At 35.3% G+C, this 22,766-nt stretch overlaps 1 protein-coding gene across 12 annotated transcripts in view; it reads right to left on the bottom strand.

Annotated features, from left to right (window-relative positions):
• Cdh18 (cadherin 18) overlaps positions 1 to 22,766 on the bottom strand; it is a 1,022,663-nt gene that overhangs the window by 89,374 nt on the left and 910,523 nt on the right. For all 12 annotated transcript variants that reach the window (XM_087621794.1, XM_087621802.1, XM_087621796.1 and 9 more), the window contains one exon: positions 15,319 to 15,486. In XM_087621794.1, the coding sequence (XP_087477920.1) occupies positions 15,319 to 15,486 (168 nt within the window). The remainder of the gene's footprint in view (positions 1 to 15,318; positions 15,487 to 22,766) is intronic.

Here is a 22,766-nt window from a genome sequence, read left to right as displayed (position 1 = left end):
TTAGAAGGTGGAGCTTAATTCTATTGTTTACTCAATTTGACCTATTGTCTGACAACATTCTAAATATATAAATACACCCATTGGCAATTGCTACTCTTGGATTTAGTCAGAGAAACCACTCTCAGTAGTGAAATGTGGTGGCTGAAAATCGCTGGCAGTTAAGTGTGTGTTGTGCTAAGAATGTGTAAGTTAAGTTTTCAGCCTTAAACAAGAGAGTGTACTGTCCCTAGCTAGATACAGTGAATATTATGAAAGACAGGGTTGAAAAATGTGGGTATCATAAGATACAGAAAATAAATTTGAAAATACCTTCAGGGATGTACACAGCCACTTCAGTCAGTCACAGACTTCTATGAGATTCTAATACGGGTAAGGTTTTAAATGAGAATGGTCTATCAACAATCAGAAACAGATGCATGAAGAGCTTATGGATATCTAGGCATAAAACAGAGACTATTTCCTAGATATAGAGTCAAAAAAGGGAATCATAGGCTTCACCTGTGTGTACCTACTGGTAACCCATATGGAGTCAATGGATAATTCCAATCGATGATCAGACACATGGCATGGGTAAAATTAAAACAGCCACACATGAAATAAAAAGGTTAATGAATCTAGGGAACTGTCCACAAATAAGGATAGTGAGTCATTAGCATTGCAAAGGATACAGAAAGAAACGGGAGAAAACAGTAACCAGAAAGCACTAACAAAGAACTAAAGTAATAAAGACTGTGTGTAAAACACTTTGTACCTCTTCCTTTTACTTTTCACTAATTAATTTATTTATAAGTTTAAGCATGCTAAATAAATGGTAAGAAGAACAACATGTATTCCTAATGTCAAATACACATAATGCAAACACATAAAATAAAACAAAAAGTCAGAACATATCTTAGTGAAATGAGGAAAGCAATACTTCAATGAATCTTTCAAACAATATTTTGACCTCAATAAGAAAAGAATAAAATTTCTCAAACCTTTAACTACACTAAGAAAAAGTAAGTCATAGAGAATTTCGTATGTACTAGCACTATTAATACCACCACTATAACAACCACGAATACATGGAGAACAAGTTATGGCTTTGAATTACTATTTAAATGGTGTGTCCGATAAAATGTCCAAACCCAGAATCACCAATGGGTTCATTGCTGATATCTGGAAGACTGTTACAGAAGAACTAGAAATACTATTTCTCATATTATTCTATTTAGTTGAAAGGAAAGAAACATCACTAAACACCGTTTAGATAGTTAGCATTATCTTGGCACAAAACTAAATAAACACACAAAGAAAAGAAAACAAATCATAGATCAATGCAGTTCACGAAAAAAAAAGACACATTTTTTCCACAAAATTGTTTGCAATCACGTTTTTATGAATACACCAAGGAGTATTCACCACAATAAAATTGGTTCCATTCAGAAATAGAAGAGGTTATTTTATAACAGTTCATAGCTTTAATAAATCAACAAAGTCGACACAAGGACTCAGATCAGTAGATCAAAAAACTGCCTGTGACAAAATCAAAAATCTTGTAAGGATCTTCAAAATAATAAATAAAAAAGCAAAGATCTCATTAAATATAATCATATCTAGTACCATATTAAATGAATAAATAATATTAGTATCAGGAAGGAGATAAAGGTATCCAATTTATTCAGTCTAATTAAATATTGTAAGCACACAAAACAATCAGACAGTAAAAAATATTAAAGAAAGGAGGAAGTTCAAGTGCCTTAATTGGGTGGATCCAAGCTTCTTATATATAAATAATCTAATGATTTCACCAGCAAATTCTTTTTTATTGGATATTCTTTTCTTTATATTTCAAATGTTATCCCATTTCCCGGTTTCACATCCATAAACCACCTCCCCCTGCTTCATTGAGGGTGTTCTACCACCCATCACTTCCTGTTTCCCTGCACTGACATTCTCCTATACTCAGGCCCTGAGCCATGGAAAGACAAAGGGCTTCTCCTCCTATTGATGCCAAACAAGGCTATCCTCTGCTACATATACAGCTGGAGCCATGAGTCTGTCCATGTGTACTTTTTGGATGCTTGTGGTTTAGTTCCTGGGAGCTGTTTGTTGGTATTGTTGTTCTTATGAGTTTTCAAACCCCTTCATCTCCTTCAAACATTTCTCTAAATCCTTCATTGGGGACTTTGTTCTCAGTTCAGTGGTTGGCTGTGAGTATCCACCTCTGTATTTGTCATACTCTAGCAGAGTCTCTGAGGAGACAGCTATATGAAGCTTCTGTCATCTTGCAATTCTTGGCATCAGCAATAATGTCTGAATTTGGTGGCTCTCTGGAAAATTCTTATAGTGGATTAACAATTCCAACTATGCTTCATAATATAGCATAGAAATCTTGTACACTACAATGAACAATTCAAAAAAAAGTTTAAGCAAGACCTCCAATAAACCACTCTTAAAACGTACCTTGGAGTAAAAGTAACCTATATATGCATGGCATCTACCACAAATGCTTCCAGACGTTAAATACAGAAAAGGAGTATGACTCTAGTAGATGAAAATACCTCCTCTGCTCATGGATAGGGAGAACAAATATTGTAGAAATGGCCCCCTTACTAAAAGCAGGTGACTTATGTAACTCCATCCCTTTCACATGTACAATATCATTCTTCATAGAAACAGAAAAACTAAAATCAATATGGATGTACAAAAGGGAAGGCACAACACAAATGATGCTGAAGGTGTCATTACACTTTCAAGTTAATTAAGATCTACAATACCAGACAGACAATAACAGCAGAACAAATATATTCTTGTACTGGAATGAATGCAACAGATGATCAGAATACAACCCAATACAGCTACCTAAGCTTTGATGCGGTTGACAAAAATTACATGTTGGATTAATCTTCAATAAACAGTGCTGAACAAACCATGTATCCATATGTGGAGGAGTAAAAATAGATCCTCATTTCTCACTCTTTAAAAAAATAACTTCTCAATTCCAAATGAATAAAAACCCTTAACATACCCTGAACTCAAAGAGTGAGCGGCTGACATATGGAACCCACTTGAAGAAGCCTACACAGGGAGAGACTTTCTGAAAAAGATGCCAGCAGCTCAGAAAAGAAGTGAGAATTCACAAATAATATTAGGTAAAGTTTAAAGTTTCTATGCAGTAATAAAAATGAATTGCAGGGACAAAAATGGAGAAGAGACTGAGATAAAGGTAGTCCAGTGACCCTCCCAACTTGGGTTCCATCATGAGGGGAGGCTCCATGGTCTGACACTATTATTGATGCTATGGTATGCTTACAAACTGGAGTCTAGCATGGCCGTCTTCAGCGAGGCCCAATAAACACCTGACTGAGACAGAAGATATTTACATCCAGCCAATGGAGTGAAGTCAGAAGCCCCTATGGTTGAGTTAGGGACAGGCTGGAAGAAGCTGAAGAGGAGGGCGACCCCATAGGAAGACCAGAAGTCTCAACAAACCTGAATTTCCAAGATCTCTCAAAGACTAAGCCACCAACCAAGCAGCATACACTAGCTGCTATGAGGCCCCACACACATATACAGCAGAGGATTGCCTGGTCTAGCCTCAGTGAATGAAGATGTGCCTAACCCCTGAAGACTTGTTGCACTATGCAGTGGGGAGACTTGGCAGAAGATGGAGTATGTTATGGTGGGGTGGGGTGAGGGACTGGAGAGGTATAGGTTTTTGTAAGGGTGGGGACATTATGTTGGAGACAGAGGGAGGAGGAAAGGGGTAAGGAACTGTGGGAGGATAGACTGGGAGGTTGTTAACTACTGGACTGCAAATAAAAATAATAATAATAGCAACAATAAAAACCACTGTATTTCTTCAGTCTACAGAACTGAAGAAAGCATTTGCTAATGTTCCATTAAGGAAGGCTGAATACGTAGACTATATGAAGAACTCACGCTGACTATAGATTCAGCTCTGTCAATCTATCGATCAATTGGGCAATCCAATCAGTAAAATTCTAACACAAATCTCAGACTGCAAAGACTCCAAACAAATAACACATTATATATAAGGAATAATGAAGAGGTATATAATTTAAAAGGAAGTATACATGGGAAATGTGAGAAATTTATTTTTTAGATCATCTATTTGAAATGTATTATAATTACACCATTTCCTTTATCCCTTTCTTCCCTCTAAATCTTTCCACATACTCTCACTTCCTTACTTTCAAACTTATAGTCAATTTTGCCTTTATTTTTTACATAAATATCTGTGTATGTTCAGAAACATATATTACTAAATATGCAAATATTTACAATATGCAAATATTACTAAATATACCTGGCTTGGTATGAATAACATTGCTAATATCTCTCTTTTTTGGAAGGAGCATTTGGTATTGGAAAACCAGTTGTGGTGTTTATCCCCGTGGAAGACTACTTTTCCTTCCTTAAATGAAAAGAAAAAGTCCTCAAAGGAAGAAAAAGTGGCTAAGAAATATCTAGAAAAACTAATCACCCTAGCAATTAGGATAATGCAAATAAAATCAATGTTGATATTTCACTTTACACTAGTCATATCTTTGCAAAGATCAACCAAGCAACAAATAGCAAATGCTGGAGACACTGAAGGAAACACATCTCGTATTCTCTTTATGTGACATTGCAAACCAGTACAGACACCCTAGACATCAGTGTGCAGAATTCTGAGAAAGCTAAAAATAAGTATGTCTACCATATGGTCCAGCTACACAACTCCTTGACAAATACCCCAAGTACTTGCAGTTCTACTTTATAGAAATGTTCAAAGGGAATCACTAAATGAATTTCAAAGTTTTGAGAATGGTCTGCATTGCTTACATTATTATCTGCTTTGGAATTAAGAATTATAAATGCATCGATGCAGAATTTTAAAAATTTCCATTAATATAAAAAGATTTAAGCATAACTTTTCATAATTCTGTGTCATACATGTAAATTTTGGCATTTCTGTATTATAATTATTTTTCTTAAAATTTCATTTCACTATAATTAATTTTGTATAAGACAGAGTCACAAAAATTAAATAACACACATAGGTCTGGAATATTTTACAGAGTAGTATTAACCTAGGATTATTGTGTTAAATAATCCAAAGCTATTTGTGTGTTTATCTTGTTTCTGTACTTATGTCTTGGAATACTCTCATGACCTTAGTTGAAGATCATAAACTTCACTTACAGAAATCAATTTTACAAATGGATTTATAAGGACAAGTATGGATTCCAAATAAAAGATAATTCATAGTGTTGAAAATAAGAAAAAAAGGGAAGCCTTCATCTGCAATTACTTAAATTTATTTCCAAGGTGCTCTCATGATTAAGTCCTATATTTTTCTCTTTCAAGTCTACAGTAGTACTTTTAAAGCTAATTAAGTTTCATGCTAACTTTGCTGACAGCCACTTGTGAGAATAAATCCTATCAAACCAGTTCCAATTTTTATCCTAATTCTATTCGAGATTATAGGAACTTTATGTGTTTCCTTTTCATAGACGCTGCTGCTGCTGGTTGCAGTTACCCAGGGTGTCTACAGTGAGAAGCAAGTGTATTAGTTACTTAGGTCTTGAATGTTATAAAACTCAGAAATGTCTGTCGAAAAGAAGGATAAGAAGCTCACCTTTCCAATAGAAAGAATACAAATTTGATCTCGTTGAACTAAACACCTGTGAAAGTAAGTGACCAGTAATAACTCTATGCTAACTATGAAAACACCCTGTTAAGAAAAAAATCACTTTGAAATTCATAAGCATTTTGGTGTTTTTAATTTTCTTGAACAATCATATGTCCAGAGCAGAGAAATCTTGTTCTATAAATTAAATTACAAATTTGCTCCATGAAAACAAAATTGAAATGACTTTAGCTAATTTGGTAAAGATTAAACAACAAAATTCATTATTCTACAAGCAAGTAAATTAGCACATTACTCTTGATTTACCAGAAATTACCCAGAGATAAAACCACACACTTATGCACACTCAATCTTTGACAAAGTCAAAAATATAAAATAGAAAAAAGAAAGCATCTTCAATAAATGGTGCTGGTCTAACTAGCTGTGTGTGTGTAGAAAAATGAAAATAGAACCAGATTTGTCACCATGCACAAAGCTCAAGTCCCAGTGGATCAAGGACCTTGATACACTCACAACCAGATACACTCAATCTAATAGAAGAGAATGAGCCCAGGAACAGATGGGTTTAGTGTAGAATTCTATCAGACCTTCAAGAAGACCTAATCCACATACTGTCCAAACTATTACACAAAATAGAAACAGAAGGAATACTACCAAATTCCTTCTGTGAAGCCGCAATTACACTTATACCTAAACCACACAAAGACCCAACAAGAAAGAGACCTTCAGAACATTTTCCTTTTTAAATATCAACACATAAATAATCAATAAAATTCTTGCAAACCAAATCCAAGAACACATTAAAAAGACCATCCATAATGATCAAGTAGGCTTCAACCCAGGAATACAGGGATGGTTCAATAACCATCAATGTAATCCACCATGTAAACCGACTCAAAGAAAAATCCACATGATCATCTCATTAAGATGCTGAGAAAGCATTTGACAAAATTTAACATCTGTTCATGTTAAAAGTGTTGTAAAGATCAGGAATTCAAGGCCAAACAAGCAGCTGAAAGAATCAGATGCAGATATATTCACCCAACTATTGAACAGAAGCTACTGACCCCTCTGATTGAATTAGGAAAAAGCTGGAGGAAACTGAGGAGGAAGGTGACCCTGTAGGAGAACCAGCAGTCTCAATTAACCTGGACCCCGAAGATCTCTCAGACTCTGGATAACAAACCAGTCAGCATACACCAACTGAGATGAGTCCCCCAACACATGTACAGCAGAGGACTCCTGGGTCTGGGATGCACCTAACCCTCAAGAGAATGGAGGCCCCAGGATGATTAGAGGTTTAGTGGGCACATCCTTGTGGAGACTGGAGAGGGTGGGAAGGAGGTATGGGATGTGGAACAGTCGGAGTGTGGACCTGGAGGGGAATAAAATCTGAAGTGTAAAAATAAATTAAAAATAAATTGAAAAAATAATGTACTCAAGAATTGTGGGTCAAACTCTAATATGCATGTTTGTGTGCATGTACATGTGTGCATGTGCATGTTCTTGTGTGTGTATGTGCATGTGGTATGTATTTAATTATCCAAACAGAATCTAAAAATCACTTTACATACAAGAAAAATCAGGAAAATGCACAAGTATTGTATTTTTCACCAAGAAAGTCCTAGAAGTGATGGTTGCCCAGTCATGTACCACTTCAAGATGCAGGGGGAGGGAAAATCCCTTCTCAAATTTCCAAAAAAAACTACCCTGTTTCTAATTTCTTCTATGACATGTGCACTGTTGTACAGTCAAAATAAAAAAGATGATCTGCATACATTTAGCTATTTTATCATTATTTTTTATTTAATTTTTGTGAGTATTATTAATTTTGTTCCTGAATTACACATTAAGTTATATATCTTAATAAAGCTAGTCACATACTTTTCCTATATTTATAACCTTCGTTTTATGATATTCCATAATCTGTTAGATATGTAATTATAACTTGATTTGAAAATCCTCATGTTCAAATCTGGAATAGCAATCCCTTCAGAATTCTCAAGATCGATTTGTTTATACAGGATCTTTTTTGTTGTTGTTTTGATATGAATATTAGTTTTTTCAATTTTAGTGATAAACGGTTTGTGTGATGTTATTTTTTTTTAGATATTTGTAGTTTTCATTGCAGAAGTCTTTTGCCACTTCGGTTCAAGTTTATTCCACGATAGTTTAATGTCTTTAATGCGATTGTAGATAGGAGTGCGTTCATGATACTCTTCTTTGGGTGTTTCTTGTTGATTCAGAAAGGCTGATTATTTGTAAATTGATTTTCTACTTGCCATTTGGCTAAAGACTTTCAATTGTTTACAAAAGTTTACTGATGTAATTTTTAGGATTGTTTATGTATATATGGTATCATCTGTAACTAGAAATAACTTAAATTATTCTCTTATTTGTATCCATTAATTTTCTTGTCCTACCTTATTGTTACAGCTAGGACTTTAGTGTTGTCCTGAAGTGGGTAGGGAAAATGGGCATCTCTGAGTCACTCCTGCTTTCAGTGGGATTGCTCCAGGACACTGTGGGATGTGAGTTTCTCATAGACTGTTTTTATGTCTCCTCTGGTCCTACTTTCTCAAGAATTTTTATCATGAAAGTGTATCGAATTATTTTTTTAATTGGTTATTTTGTTTGTTTATATTTCAAATGTTATCCCCCTTCTAGTTTCCCCTCTGCAAACACCCTATCACACCCCCCCCCAGCTTGGATGAGGGATTATTGTGTGTCTATTAAGATGTCCATGTGATCTTTTTCTTTTGAAGGTATGACATTGCTGCTGAAGACAGCACACACTGAGCTCACATGATTCAGATGACTCAAACTGGATCTGACAGGATAGCTTCTTACTTCCAGTTTAATTTTCATGGTTCCATGAAATACTATGAGCCTGTCTTGTGAAGGAAGCAATTACATCTATACTCAACTATAAACTAGGACAGTTAACCATCTTGGCAACATGTAGGTGTAAAAAGTAGCACTCGCACATCAGTGGCAACCAATTAAGCTATCTAATTGAACTTAAGGCCATTCGAATTATACCTGTTCTGGGACCTTGTCAGCTTCTTGGTAATAGGACAGTCATGAATCTTAGAAAAACATTCATTCGCAACACTTTGCTATATCATACAAGATTCTGTTACATTCTTAATGTTATATTTATACCCATAGATAATTGAAAACTCCCTTTACAGAAAACAGAAACTATCACAGAAGAAATAATTGGAAACAATGCAGCTATGAATGAACTCAATGGCCCAGACCTACTGGGTGCATATACATCACAGATTTTACTTCTATGACTCAGGAAACATCACAAAAGATGTAGCAGAATGATTGTAAAAGCCAGAATACAGAAAGCTGTGTAGCAAACAGGTTTTCTTTGAAATTGCTGCAGTATATATAAATTTATACATATACACATACATAAATTTATAATTAGATATGTGTATGTGCATATATGTATATTATGTGTGTATGCATGGAGATATATATTTACATATATACACTTTTGAATATATATTGATATGTGTGCATGTGTATGTGCTCATGTGTGTATGTAACGAACATTAAAAGAGAAAGATGCTCTATATTCGAGAGTGGAAGTGAAGCTTTCAGTGGAAGATAATGAGAAGGGGTCAGAGGAATGAATGGTAAGACGTGATACAATTGTGTTTTCAAATAAAACCATAAAAATCTGTTTTGCTAATATGACAAGTATTCATATGAGCTTTCAGTGAGTATGAGTTCCTTTTTTGAACAAGAGTGACGTCATGATGCTCATGGACACTCACTGGCAAATGCAGTCGGGATAAGGCAACAAGCTATAGCATTTATTCATTTTCTTTCTTTCCTTTTCTCTTCTTTTCTTTTCATTCTTCCTTCCTTCCATCTTTCTCTTCTTTTTTCTTCCTCCTCCTCCCTTCATATCTTTCATATTTTAATTTCTTTAAGGCACAGTCTTATACAATAGGACTGGATTTTAGTTTTCTAAAAAATTGATAATGAATTCCTGAAACTAACTTCTTCTTTTCCTTTTTTCCACACAGAGAAGTTTAATGGGAGGGGAAGAGTAGAAGAGTAGAGGAGTAAAGGCAGGCCATGAGCATGTGGAGGGAAGTGGGGAGGGGAATGAGGAGAGAAGGGTCGAAGGGGAAGAGGGGAAGAGCAAGAGAACAAAGAGGTGAAACTAACTTCTCTTTCCATCTTCAAAGTGTGGTAATTACAGTCCTTTGGCACCATAGTCAGCTACTTCTTTACGTAACACAGCAATACTACTTATTTTATATCGCTCTCTCTAGCAGAGAAAAGATATTTACGTAGCATGCTGCGGAGAGTAACATCAAATTACCCTTAATGAAACTCTCAGGATGGGAGTAGATTCTGTCAAGTCTCTGCTTTATGTCTTAGGTTTATGTACTTTTTTTAAATTCCTTGTTTTCAATTCAACAATGTTAAATCTGTTCTACAAAGAAATATATTCCAAAGACTACTTTTGAGCACATTTTAGAAACACTCTTTATCTGTGCACACTTTATCGTGAGACTTCAGGAACTTAGTCACATACATTGATTTTACTAATAAATACTTTTTTCTTACTATTTATACTACATTCTTGAGTAAGAGCCTTGAGTCATAGTCATCCACAAGGGCAAAATTAGCTTGTACTAAATCACTGTTCGTGTTGGTATTTTGACTATTCTGCGAAACATGAATGTTCTTTAGAACATTTGCAATTTACTTGGTTCAGATCAATGGGAAAAACTTCATATGCAGCAGTTATAGCCATACAAAATGAATTTCTTTAATAATAAATCTTTAACACCATAATCCACTGATTGCAAAAGATACTATATTATGTGGTGTGGAAGTGGCATTATTCCTCATGTTACTCTGCCAGACTGCTGAGTTATCAAATTCACTGATATGAGAGTCAATACTATGAAAAGGGTTATTCTGTTTTTCTTAGCTGCATTCCTGAGCAAAGGGGCTAAACTCTCTGGAACGTACATTGTAAACAGGTTCACTGTGATCCCGGATCTTCTGCTTCATTTGTAGAGAACAGCAGCATGTTTAGTTTATCATGACAGATCTTAGAATATCTAGGGAATAAGCTTTATATGCAAATGAGTACTGGTTTCCATCTAGAGTCACATCTGTGTCAGCCGTAAACAAGTGAGTCAGTCTATACTTTTAAACACCGAAACCAGACATCTGCATTTCCATAGTTACTAAATCCAAGAATGTGTAGTTTTGTTATTGGTTTTATTTTAAATAAAAGATTGATCTTCTGCACTATCTGTTATTCAGAATATCTTTCATTGCTTACCTAATGTCGTTTCTTTTAATTTTGTCTTATTGTGTCTCTATTATTGTGTGAGTATATATGGCCATGAGTGCAAGATGCCTCCAGAGGCACAGGACATCAGATGTTTGGAGCTAGATTACAGAGCATTGTGAGTTTTAAACCTGACTCTAGGATCTCTGTGAGAGCAAAGTGGCTCTTCACCACTCAGTATTTCTGTAGTCACCATGTAGGATCTTTGTATGATCTATTTTCATTTCCTCATGAAGACTTGTTTCCTTATCTTGAATTTTTAGATTATAAATTAGATATATATGCTTTTAAATCTCAGGAAATGAGCTCAGCTAGCTGTGATGCTTTCCTTTCCAGCTTCCCCCTCAACTTCCCTGAGAGTATCATGTTCTGCTCATTTCCAGGCCTCTGCTTAAAGGGATAGTGAATATGACTGGCTGCTTCACCAAGTCCTTAAGAATTTCTACATATCAGCACTGTGCCCTCTTCACTTTCTAGCAGATCATAATTTTCTTGGAATAAGTTTTCATTTCCTCTGTGATCATTTGAATTCACAGGGTAAATGCTTGGTGCTGGAGATCCCCATTTTCCATCGATTCTCACTGTTTATCAAGCCATTCTGATTGAATGCAATTGCTCATTTTTAACTCAACATGAAAGTCTTATGCATCCCCACCACCACTGGAGAATTCAGAAGCATTTGTAGTATTATTAATTGGATTAATGTTTGCAAGGAACCAGAAAGACCCAAGGAGAGGGAGATATGTGATGGAGTGACCAGTTTATAAGACCTCACAACAGATAGTGTTTATTGGGTAAGTATGACATCTTGTGTGGACATGGTTCATGATAATCCAAAGCAATTATAACTGTAACATCAGGATCTGTGGTCACTGAACACTTTGGAAGATATTTTAATAAGGAAACTGTTTGGAATGTGATGAGGATTAGTGACATAAGACAAAGAGATCTGTTTCTGGAAAATCATACCCATAGAGTTGATTGAAACAGGTCTGCCATAGATTATAATTTATAAAAATAATGCATTCTTTTTGAACTGCAATGAAATTAAGAGAGTGTGATGAGTCACACTTAGTAAACTAAACATCCCTTGAGGGTATTAAAATTTCCTCAAACGGAAAAATATGGAAAAATATTACAAAGTCAAGTGATTCATATGTTAGGAACTGGATTCCTGAAGTGGAGTAATAAGAAAAATAAAAGAACCATTTTTATTAAAATATTAGCTTAGCTATGGATAAATTTTAGGCATTCTGCAATAGGATACAAGGCAACTTATATAGGATTTTAAGAATCATATGGTATGTAACATTTTTTAAAAGTCTTATTCCACAATTTGAATATCCATGATAGAGAAACCCATTTAATGTTAAATTGTACCAGATTAGCACTTTTTTCCTTGTAATGTCTTCAAATGCTGCCAGAATTTTAGCACTGTAGCCAAACCAACATCATTATTCCCCATTTTTGTTTCTGAATGGGACATAATTTCATGCACCATATGCAAGCTTTTCTCATGATTTCTTTGACTCTACTGTGAACTGGTAGTACTTTCTAAAGCACACTTCAGAAATAGAAACCTGGTGGGTAATGAAAACGTATTTAGTTCACTAGCCCTTGACCACTTTAATAGAACCATCCCCTCCCTAGGCAGTGATAACCTTAATTGATTTTATTTTTTTCAAGAACTAGAAAGAGGAAAAAAGTTCAACACAATGACTTTTAAATTAGAAGTATTAGGGAAAGGTTATAAATTAAGGGTGCTCATTATATTGAATGAAAAAGGTGGAGATCTTTATCTTAAACCAAGTCTCTGTATTATAAAGTATGAATGCACTTGAATGTTTCACTGCTGGAATGTGTGCTTAGTTAATGTGGCAGATAAGTTCACTGCAGTATTCAAAGAACAGAAAAGTAGATTCTCATAGAGAATACAAGCAACATAAAATATCCCTGTTAAGGAACACAGAAGAAAACAATTATCTGCAAAGCAGAGGGCAATAGACCTACCATGCACATGCAACAGGTATAGTATTCTAGAGATTGGCACAGAAATAAGAAACTAGAATAGATTGTAACAGTATCTTCTTGCCTTTTAAATAGATAGCTTTAAAAAGTTTCCATGGGGAACTATAAAATCAGTTAGTGCCTACGTGCATTATAGTTGAACTGAAGAAAAAAAGAAGAGAATACATTACAAAAGAGAAACCTGTTGAATTTACAATTAATGGTTTTACTATTGCAGTTAGATTTGTCAAATAAAGAGAGGGCTTATTTATTATGACAGAATGATTACTAAGCACACGATAAAATGTCTACTACTTTGTCACACATATTAGAGTAACAGAAAAAGAAAGCCATTTAAGGGCCCAATTTAAAGTGTTGTGGTGAAGGCACTAGTACAAAAGTCAGTTGCAATGGTGTGGTGGGCAACACCTCTGAGTGTGAAAAAGGGTGGGAATCACAGTGCATAGAACTAAAGAAGATGCTCACATGTCAAGAGAAACAGAATATAAGACTTATCTAACAACTAGATATGAACTGCATAAACTTTGCATTATTGAGAGATTCATGAACATCTTGATACGTTGTGAAAATGTAGTCTTTATTATCTATTTTTATTTTCAAGTAGTTTATCATGTTTTCCCACTACATAAATTGCTATTTGATAGACAACAATATATCTACATAAATCAGGAGACTCTTGTACTGCAATATATGATACCACAGTTGTACCAAATTATTAAAAAAATAGCATTATACTTAGATTTAATCAATGTCAAAATTATCTTTTAGACAAGACAGAATAATTGATTCTGGGTCCATAACATTGTCATGTCAAATTGCTAACCACATTTCTGAGTGTGTCGGGATCTATGTCTGTTTCTTACTCTACACAGAATATTAGAATGGGAGGAAAGCTTCGGTGAGTTCAGTCAAAGTCTGCATCTACTGTTTTCTTGTCACAGAGTTCAATGCTCTTTGTTTTTTATAATGAAGTGATGTTTTAACACCAGCCTTGTTACATGCCAAAGTAATAAAATTAGAAATGCATCTCTTATCTAGACTCTAAGTATAAAGAAATATTTTCACTGACTCAGGGCTCCAACTGCATAAGTAGCAGAGAATAACCTTGTCGGGTCACTAGTGGAAGGGGAAGTACTCTGTCCTGCCAAGGTTGGACACTAGTGCAGGGGAATGTCAGTGGGGGACAGTAAGGGGGAGAGTGGATGGGCGGAAAGACCCTTAGGGGGAGGGGAAAGTGATAGGGGGCTTATGGGTAGGAAACTGGGAAAGGGAATAACATTTGAAATGTAAATAAAGAAATATAACCAATAAAAAAAGACAAAAGACTTCATTATTGTTTACTCTCTTATAGAATCTTAATTGGATTGTAAATGGATCTTAAAGATGGAAATAGAATAGATGGCATGCGTTGCACTCAGTTCATAGCAGCTATGGTTACCCCTACAAGACATTCAGAAGATCAAGTACGTACTAGGACTTAAGCCCCATCCATGTCTGAAAAGCTGTTTGGCAACTATGGACAGACAGTATTTTTGGTTAAGAAGTTGTCATTTGTTGGTTGTGCAAGTTCCACTGGTAAGTTACATCTCTGTCATGTACACATGGCCAGGACTGAGTGACCAGCCCTTGCAAGATGGATATCTGTGACAACTTGCATATGGAGTTGGTATAGATACTCATGATTATTTGTCTACCATATCAACAACAGTTAACTATATTTTATTTATATCATTGACACTCTGAGATTTGAATAAAACCCAATTCCTTTTACCACTAACATCTCCTGTGTATTGCCTTTTGGTTTATGAATTATGTTTTAGATATTCATATTCTATTGCAAAATCCAACCTTATTAAATTGGTTTTAACAATCTTTAGAAGATATTTGGATTTGTGGGTGCATGTATGTGTGTGTGTCTTCATGTAGTATATGCTTGTTCAGGCATGTGTATGCATGGGCAGGACATATTTTATTTTTAAAATTGCAATTTCATAAGCTAAAGATGAAAAGATATCACAGATGAAACAGCCACATCAAAATCCACAGTAAATATATCCATGAATAAAACATACCTCCTTTGAAACAAGGAAGATTTCATTAGATTTATAATGTACTAGACATGTCTGAGAATTAGAAGTCAGTAGGTCAAGTGATATCTTTACACATGACTAATGAAGAAACACAGAACAAAGGCAAACAGCAGGGTTGGGATAAAATGCCCTCACTTGATAAAACAGTACATCATGTATTCAATTATTCCGTTTTTTACATAAGGAATGGTGATAAATGCAACAGGTAAGCCATAGGTACATACTCTGTGGGAACCGTGGTGGGTTGTCATTGACATCAGTCAAGGTAATGTTGACAGTTGTGGATCCAGAAAGTCCGCCAACTTGCCCAGCCATGTCTTTGGCTTGAATGACCACTGAGTAATGCTCTCTGGCTTCTCTATCCATGTTGTGTAAAGCGGTTCGAATGACTCCTGGAATATGAAAATTAAAGAGAAAAAAATCAGTAAAAGCTCTACATTGAACATATGACATTTTTGAGATGAATAATATTTTCAATATTGCATTTGGAAACAGCAAATTTTATATGAGAGCTACCTGTAGAAAAAATATATCTCATTATTATCCAAAAATTGAGTCACTGATACATTTGTTTGCATGCACATATTAAACCAGTGTTTTTTGTTTTTTGGGTTTTTTTGTTTGTTTGTTTGTTTTTTGTTTTTTTTTTTGGTTTTTTTTGTTTTGTTTTTTGGCCTCAATATAAAAATCTTTTATTGTATGGCTCCCATAGTATCCTTCAGTCTAGACATGCACATGGACATTATAGGACAATTTGTGAATATATTTTCTCTCTTTCTACACTGTGGGAATTGGATATCAAATTCAGGTCACCAAGCTTGGTAGAGCTGACTTTACCCATTTTGTAGCTTCATTGACTTGCCAGACATTTCAAAACATCATTACCATAGCTTAACCATCTCATCCTTGAAACAAACACCAGTGTCCATCAAGTTCACATTAGATTAATTCTCATCGCTCCTATAGAAGTTACCAAATGCGACTTCCTACTTTTAAATTTTCTTAACAATTTTACATGCAATATATTGACATAAGGGTTGTTCACCGAGGTTAAAGTAGAAAGAGACTCTCTATAAGAAAGGTAAGTGAATCCAGCCACACTATACAATACAGGATGGATGCTAGTGCACATCTTCCTTTTGTCTCTTTTTCTTTTGCAACTGAATTGATTAGATTTATGGTGATTTTGGTTGAAAAGCCTTAGGCACTAGGAAAAAAGATATCCCAATTTCAAACACAGTGAAAAAATAATTGAAGCCATTTGGCAAGAGACTCTCCCGAAGGTAAACAGAGGAAAAAAATGATGCTATCAAGAGAAATTCTAACAGTATGGTAATACATGATTCACTTAATTCATGTATATGCAAAGGCCACTAGTATTCATCTTACAAAGAACAGTGCCTCATCACATGTGCTTATTACATAAGTGGGAACAGGAATCACGCAGGAATGAACATGGTTAGGATACATAAAACTATTAGATAAATGGTAACACAGCATCACAGAATATATTTGTCATATTTGAAAACTAAAAATAATTTCATTAAGAAAAATATGATGTAAATGGGACTTTTATTTTATAGGAGAATGAAAAAATGTTGCACAGATTGACCCTTACCATACAGTTATTAAGTTGATATTTTATGAAACAGAAATATCGAAAGAAAAACACTAACCACCCATAGTAAATGCCAATGTTCTCTCTTTTGCATACAGTTTAGAATTTAATTTTGAAGGATCCGGTAAGAAAATATGTAAACTTTCCTGCTCCAAAAAGGGCATTGAAGTTACAGTATACCCTTTCCTGTGCACTGGATCTACTTCCTGAACCAATTTGAAAGAAACTAGATAGGATGGATGAAGCTAAGAAGTGCATGCTGACAGGAATGGGATACAGATCTCTCCTGAGTGACACAGCCAGAACATGTCAAATACAGAGGTAAACATTAGCAGCAAACCACTGAACTGAGTACTGGACCCCTGTTGGAGGAATTAGAGACGTTCTGAAAGTCTATACATGTACTGACCCATGGAACACCCTTATAGAAGTAGAATGGGAGGGGACAGGGTGCTTATGGACAAGAAACTGGGGAAGGGAATAATATTTGAAATGTAATAAAAGAAATATCCAATCAAAAAAAAAAGAAAAAAAGAAGAAACATGATAGCCAAATTGATTAGAAGAAAAACAGGTCATATCCAAGATTGACATACGAATCTCAGGAAAAAAAAAGATTTTGTGATCATCTAAACCTACAAATTTCTTTAAGGCAGTCTAATAAGTTGATGAACGATTAGTCACCATTAAAGGCATGTGAAGGAATATTCTAAAAGTTTGATAGTGTCATCTCATTGAAAACTGATCACTATTAACAAACTTAGATACATATGATTTGGGGTACCTAGGGTGGCTCATAGCATTTCTTTTATCTTTTGTATAGATGTTATTTAAGAATCAGATGAATTAATATGCAATTAATAAGCTGAATTGCATATATTCCATAATTCTACAGTCTCACAGCATTGTAGACAAGCAGTGTCTGTCAGAGTGGGAAACTTTTTATAAGCCTTCATGGGCACCTTATTACCATTTAACTTCCAAGGTTAGAGTAAAGGTCACTTTGGGTTTTCTAATTCCTATGAGCTCTGGCAGATATATAATGATGTATATTCACATGTTTTTAGCTGATAAGAATTTTTTATCCTACAGCTCTATTTTCCTCTTTATCATATTTCCCTTGGGCCATCATGGACAAACACTGTATTCTTTGAATGGGTTACTATTTACAAATATTACATAATTTACATATATGGTATTTCATAATTTAGATTGTCTTCCTCGTATCTACCTAGGTTTTTTTTTTCCATATTCACTATACAGTAGAAGTTTCTTTGGTTTGAGTACTAATACTCCATTATCTTTTTGTAGCAATATTGGATCTCGATATATTAGCATATCAATACCTCACTACATAGTCAAGCACCTATTACAAGTCAAAGGAAATTTTGTCTACTGGTATCTTTAATTCTAGACAAAATGGCCTTAAATATCTGTGCACTGGGTTTTATATTTCTTTGCTTGACGGGCTGTCTGCTTGTTTCGTTTGCCCATGGATCCCCATTCCCAGTGATTATAGTATAAGTGCTTTTTGATAAAGTAAAATCAACATGGTCTTAGCATAAAACATTCTCATTAGCAAACATTAAGGAAAAATATGAAGCATCTCCCATTAATTATCATGTTACTGTACAACCCATATGCTGTCAATACAAAAAAAAAGGAAGTTTATTTATGTATATGGTAGGGGAATGGATATGTTCTATTGTGAATTTCTGATATGTTTTTTCAAACAGTGATTTCTGCACAAATTTAACAGGAATTATTTATCCTATTATTCTAGATTAAATCAACAGGACATGATTGCCTGTGTATCATTTCATTATGTTCCTTATTATGTTCCCCGATAAAAGGTTGCAGGTTCCTTAGTGCTTGCTGTATTTTTCTTTCTGAGCTTGTCACTCATTTTTTCCAAGCTTCTTGGTAGGGAGGCACTTGTTACTGTGAGTTATTCTCTGCTGAATACAAGCTCTCAATATTGAAACCTCACCTGTGGATATGAACATTATTTCTTGAGTGTCATTCCTTAGAAGACCTTAAGATTCTGTTCCTTAACTGACAGTATTTATAGAACAACCATTCTCTAAAGTGACTTCTTGCATTTTTTTCCAGTAAATAAGAGTGCAAGAGGGAAATACTACCTAAATTTGGCTCATTAGTTACCACCACACAAGACTGCAAAATAAATATGCCTAATAGACAAGAATAAATAAATATGCAGAAATAATCAGATTATTACAGAAGCTTCTTATGTTCATAAAGCATTTATACCAAGAACTGGTAAATTTCCCTTCATTGTAAACTAGACATTTTGCATTTTGCTCAATTGCTGGGAATCAAAAATATTTCTCCAGCACAATAGAAAGTGAAGAAATTAATGAGCTTCTGATCAAAAGAAGAAAAGTAAGCATTTGAGCATGCATGAAAGTGAAATGAAATAGTTTTTATTAAATTAAAGACTCAAAAATAAAACCTTACTAAAAACGTATTTAAAAGTATGCTAGAAAAACATAGAAAGGACACTTTGGGATACAGGAATACAAAACATAATTTAGACCAGACTTTCAAGAAAATACTTATTATATGTTTGCATTAAATTAGAAGACAGAACATAGATTATATATGTGTGTATATAGAAAATATTTTAAAAATATTTTAGAAATGATATATAATTATACCAATAAGCACTTTCATATTTAAAAACTATTAAAAAGCTATATTTTATTTAAACACACCTTACAGTTTCAAAAGAAATCACTGATAGACATAAGAAATGATCAATATGACAACTCATCATAAGAATGTAAATAAAACGCCCAGTAATATTCTAATTCAGAAAAATGGGTATGCTCCAAATGTAAAATCAGCAATAATCACAAAGGCGCAAGGTAAACAGGGCTGAGAGGGACAAAGAGCAAGAGGTATAACTGTTGTTCAGTGTAAAGTAACATGGTAGTCAGTATAAAGAACTTCATAGGTAGAACAACAATATCAACTAACCATACCCCCCAGAGATCCTGGGGACTAAACCATCAACCAAAAAGTACACAGGGAAGGACCCATGGCTCCAGCTGAATATGTAGCAGAGGATGGACTTGTTGGGCATCAATGGGAATAGAGGCCCTTGATCATGTGAGGGCTTGTTGTCCCTGTGTAGAAGAATGAAAGGCAGTGAGGTAGAAGTGTTTGGGTGGGGAATCACCCTCATAGAAACAGAAAGAGAGGGGACAGGATAGGGGGTTTGTGGAGGTGAAACCAGGGAAGGAAATAACGTTTGAAATTAAAATAAATAAAATACCCAATAAAAAAACGAACTCCATGGGAAGTTTATTCTTTTCAAAAATCAAAGAAAGGAGAGAGAGGGAGAGGGAGAGGGAGAGGGAGGGAGGGAGGGAGAGAGAGAGAGAGAGAGAGAGAGAGAGAGAGAGAGAGAGAGAGAGAGAGAGAGAGAAGACAATGCAAAAGAAAATTACAGTATACTCCACCCATCTCATTGGTCTATTTCCAGTGTTCATAATAATAATATGCTTAAGAGACACCTGTACTCTCATCATTCTAGCAGCCGTCACAGAGAGCCAAGAGGAAGAAACGTCTTCTATGTTATGCAATAGTATATAGCCAACAAAACCAAAATCCTCCCATTTCAGACAACATGGATGCAATGATAGGTTTGTGCTAAATTAAATAAGCTGGACATACAAAGAGAACTACTCAGTTAAATGTGAAATCTAAATTGTTGTGGTGAGGCTTGTTGAAGAGGGTATGGGTGGATGTTAGCACCTTCTTCCTATAGAGTGAATTGTGAGTTAAATCCCTCATAGTATACCCCCGACCCACATACTCTTCCACAATGCTGTGGTTGAGAACAGAACCATGAATACTAGAGGTCACAAATGTAGGGTAGAGATTGGATGAAAAGGCTTGAAAATTTTTCTACGTACCATCTGGCAAATTAGCATTATAGGGGACCATAAAAAACTACATAGCAACAACTTTTAATTTCAAAAAGCCAGCAGGATAGTGAACATCTTCCTCTCCCAGCAAATTGATAGATATTTGAAACAGCACAAATACCTTGCCCAAACTAATTATTACATGTTAAGTTTCTATGATAATATAACAAGCCGTCAATAGGTACAAATATTATATTTATATATTTCAACCAAAATTAATATTAAATGTTCCAAAATGTAGTTAGCAGTGCTTACAGGAGAAGCAGGAGGGCCTGACACAACATCTCTATAATTCACATGAAGAAGCCAGCTATTATGACAGTTGCCAAACTGTTGGGAGTTGGAGACAGGCAGGTCCTGGGAGAATATTGGACAGTCTGCATTACTGAAATAGGACATTCAGTTCCAGAGTCTTGGTCTCAAACAGTAAAGTGGAGAGAAATAAGAGAATAGCATCTTCCCTTGTCCTCTCTATGATCAAATATAGATGCATGTACGACACACAAACTTACAAAATTCTCTCCCTCTCCCTCTCCCTCTTCCTGTCCCTCCCGCCCTCCCTCCTTCTCTCTCTCTCTCTCTCTCTCTCTCTCTCTCTCTCTCTCTCTCTCTCTCTCTCTCTCTCTGTCACACACACACACACACACAAATCAAATGTAAAGAAAAGCAGAATGAAAAAAGTCAACCAAACAACTAATAAAAAGCCTTGCAAATTGTTTTATTTTTCTCCTTAATCCCCCTATATCCCAAAATGATAGCCCACACCATGCACCTTGAAGGTACATTTTACATTTTTATCTAATAATGAACCCTACATGAAAATTCTCTAAAAACTGCAGTCTGTACTGTGCTCTCCTAGTTCAACTAGGTTAATAATCAAGACTAACAATGATGAAAGTCAATTAACATCAAATTAAAATCAAAGCACCATTATATTTAGACATCCTGTATGAGGATACAGGGATGTGTATCACAGACATAATTCTTGGCGGGAAGATAATCCTGTGATTGTTGTGCTTGAACAAAATAGAACAGGACTTTCAAACTTAAAACAAAAACAAAAACAAAAACCCATGGTATACAGACTTAAACACATTTCTCTTAGGTTTTATTTTTTTCACTAATATGAGCATGCAAAACTTTTAAGAAGTTGAGAAGTGTCATTTACTATCCAGGTGAAATATCCAGATTTTGGGGGGGAAAAGCCTGAGAAAATATGGAAATGCAAAAGGATCTCTGTGCAAGCATCTGATAAGACTAAAGAGTGTATAGTAGAACATGGTTTCACACTAGTCGTGGATTAGGCTTCATGGAGTTGCAAGTATATCACTGGTTTTACCACTCAGTGGAATTCAGTACTACAGAATCTTACAAAAAGCACTCTTCTCAGGAAGCTTACACTCATGGTAGGAAAAAATGTGAGAAAGATAGTTAAGGATACTTTACATAACGAACAGAGTAGTATCAATACTATGGAAAATAAAGAACTGGGTTTGTGCTCACAGTTTTTAACTGCAGCAAGACGGTACACTGCTCTGTCTGGTGCATTTATCAACAGTTGCCTTGTCACATGTGAGTTCCTTCTAAAACCTTCAAGAACTTAACCACTCCGTTATCCTTCCTTCCTTCCTTCCTTTCTTCCTTCCTTCCTTCCTTCCTTCCTTCCTTCCTTCCTTCCTTCCTTCCATTCTTCCTTTATTTTGTCTTTATTTTTAATTGGTTATTTTATTTATTTACATTTCAAATGCTGTTGTCCCCTTCCTGGCATCCCCTCTGCAACCCCTCTGTCCTATGTCACCTCCCCCTGCCTCTATGTGGGTGCTCCTCCACCCACCCATCCACTCTGGCCTCACCGCCCTAGCATTCCCCTATGCTGGGGCATGAAGCCTCCACAGGACCAAGGGCCTCCCTCCCATTGATGCCCAACAAGGCCATCCTCTGCTACATATCCAGCTGGAGCCATGGGCCACTCCATGTTTACTCTGTGGTTGGTGGTTTAGTCCCTGGGAGCTTTGGGGGGATCTAGTTATTTGATATTGTTGTTCTTCCTATGGAACTGCAAACCTATTCAGCTCCTTCAGTCCTTGCATTAACTTCTCCAT

The sequence above is a fragment of the Rattus norvegicus genome, chromosome 2, assembly GCF_021556685.1.
Source record: "Rattus norvegicus strain SHRSP/BbbUtx chromosome 2, alternate assembly SHRSP_T2T, whole genome shotgun sequence".
In the NCBI taxonomy this organism is placed as follows: domain Eukaryota; kingdom Metazoa; phylum Chordata; class Mammalia; order Rodentia; family Muridae; genus Rattus; species Rattus norvegicus.
Note: the sequence above shows the minus strand (reverse complement) of the source record. Positions and strands in the feature narration are given on the sequence as shown.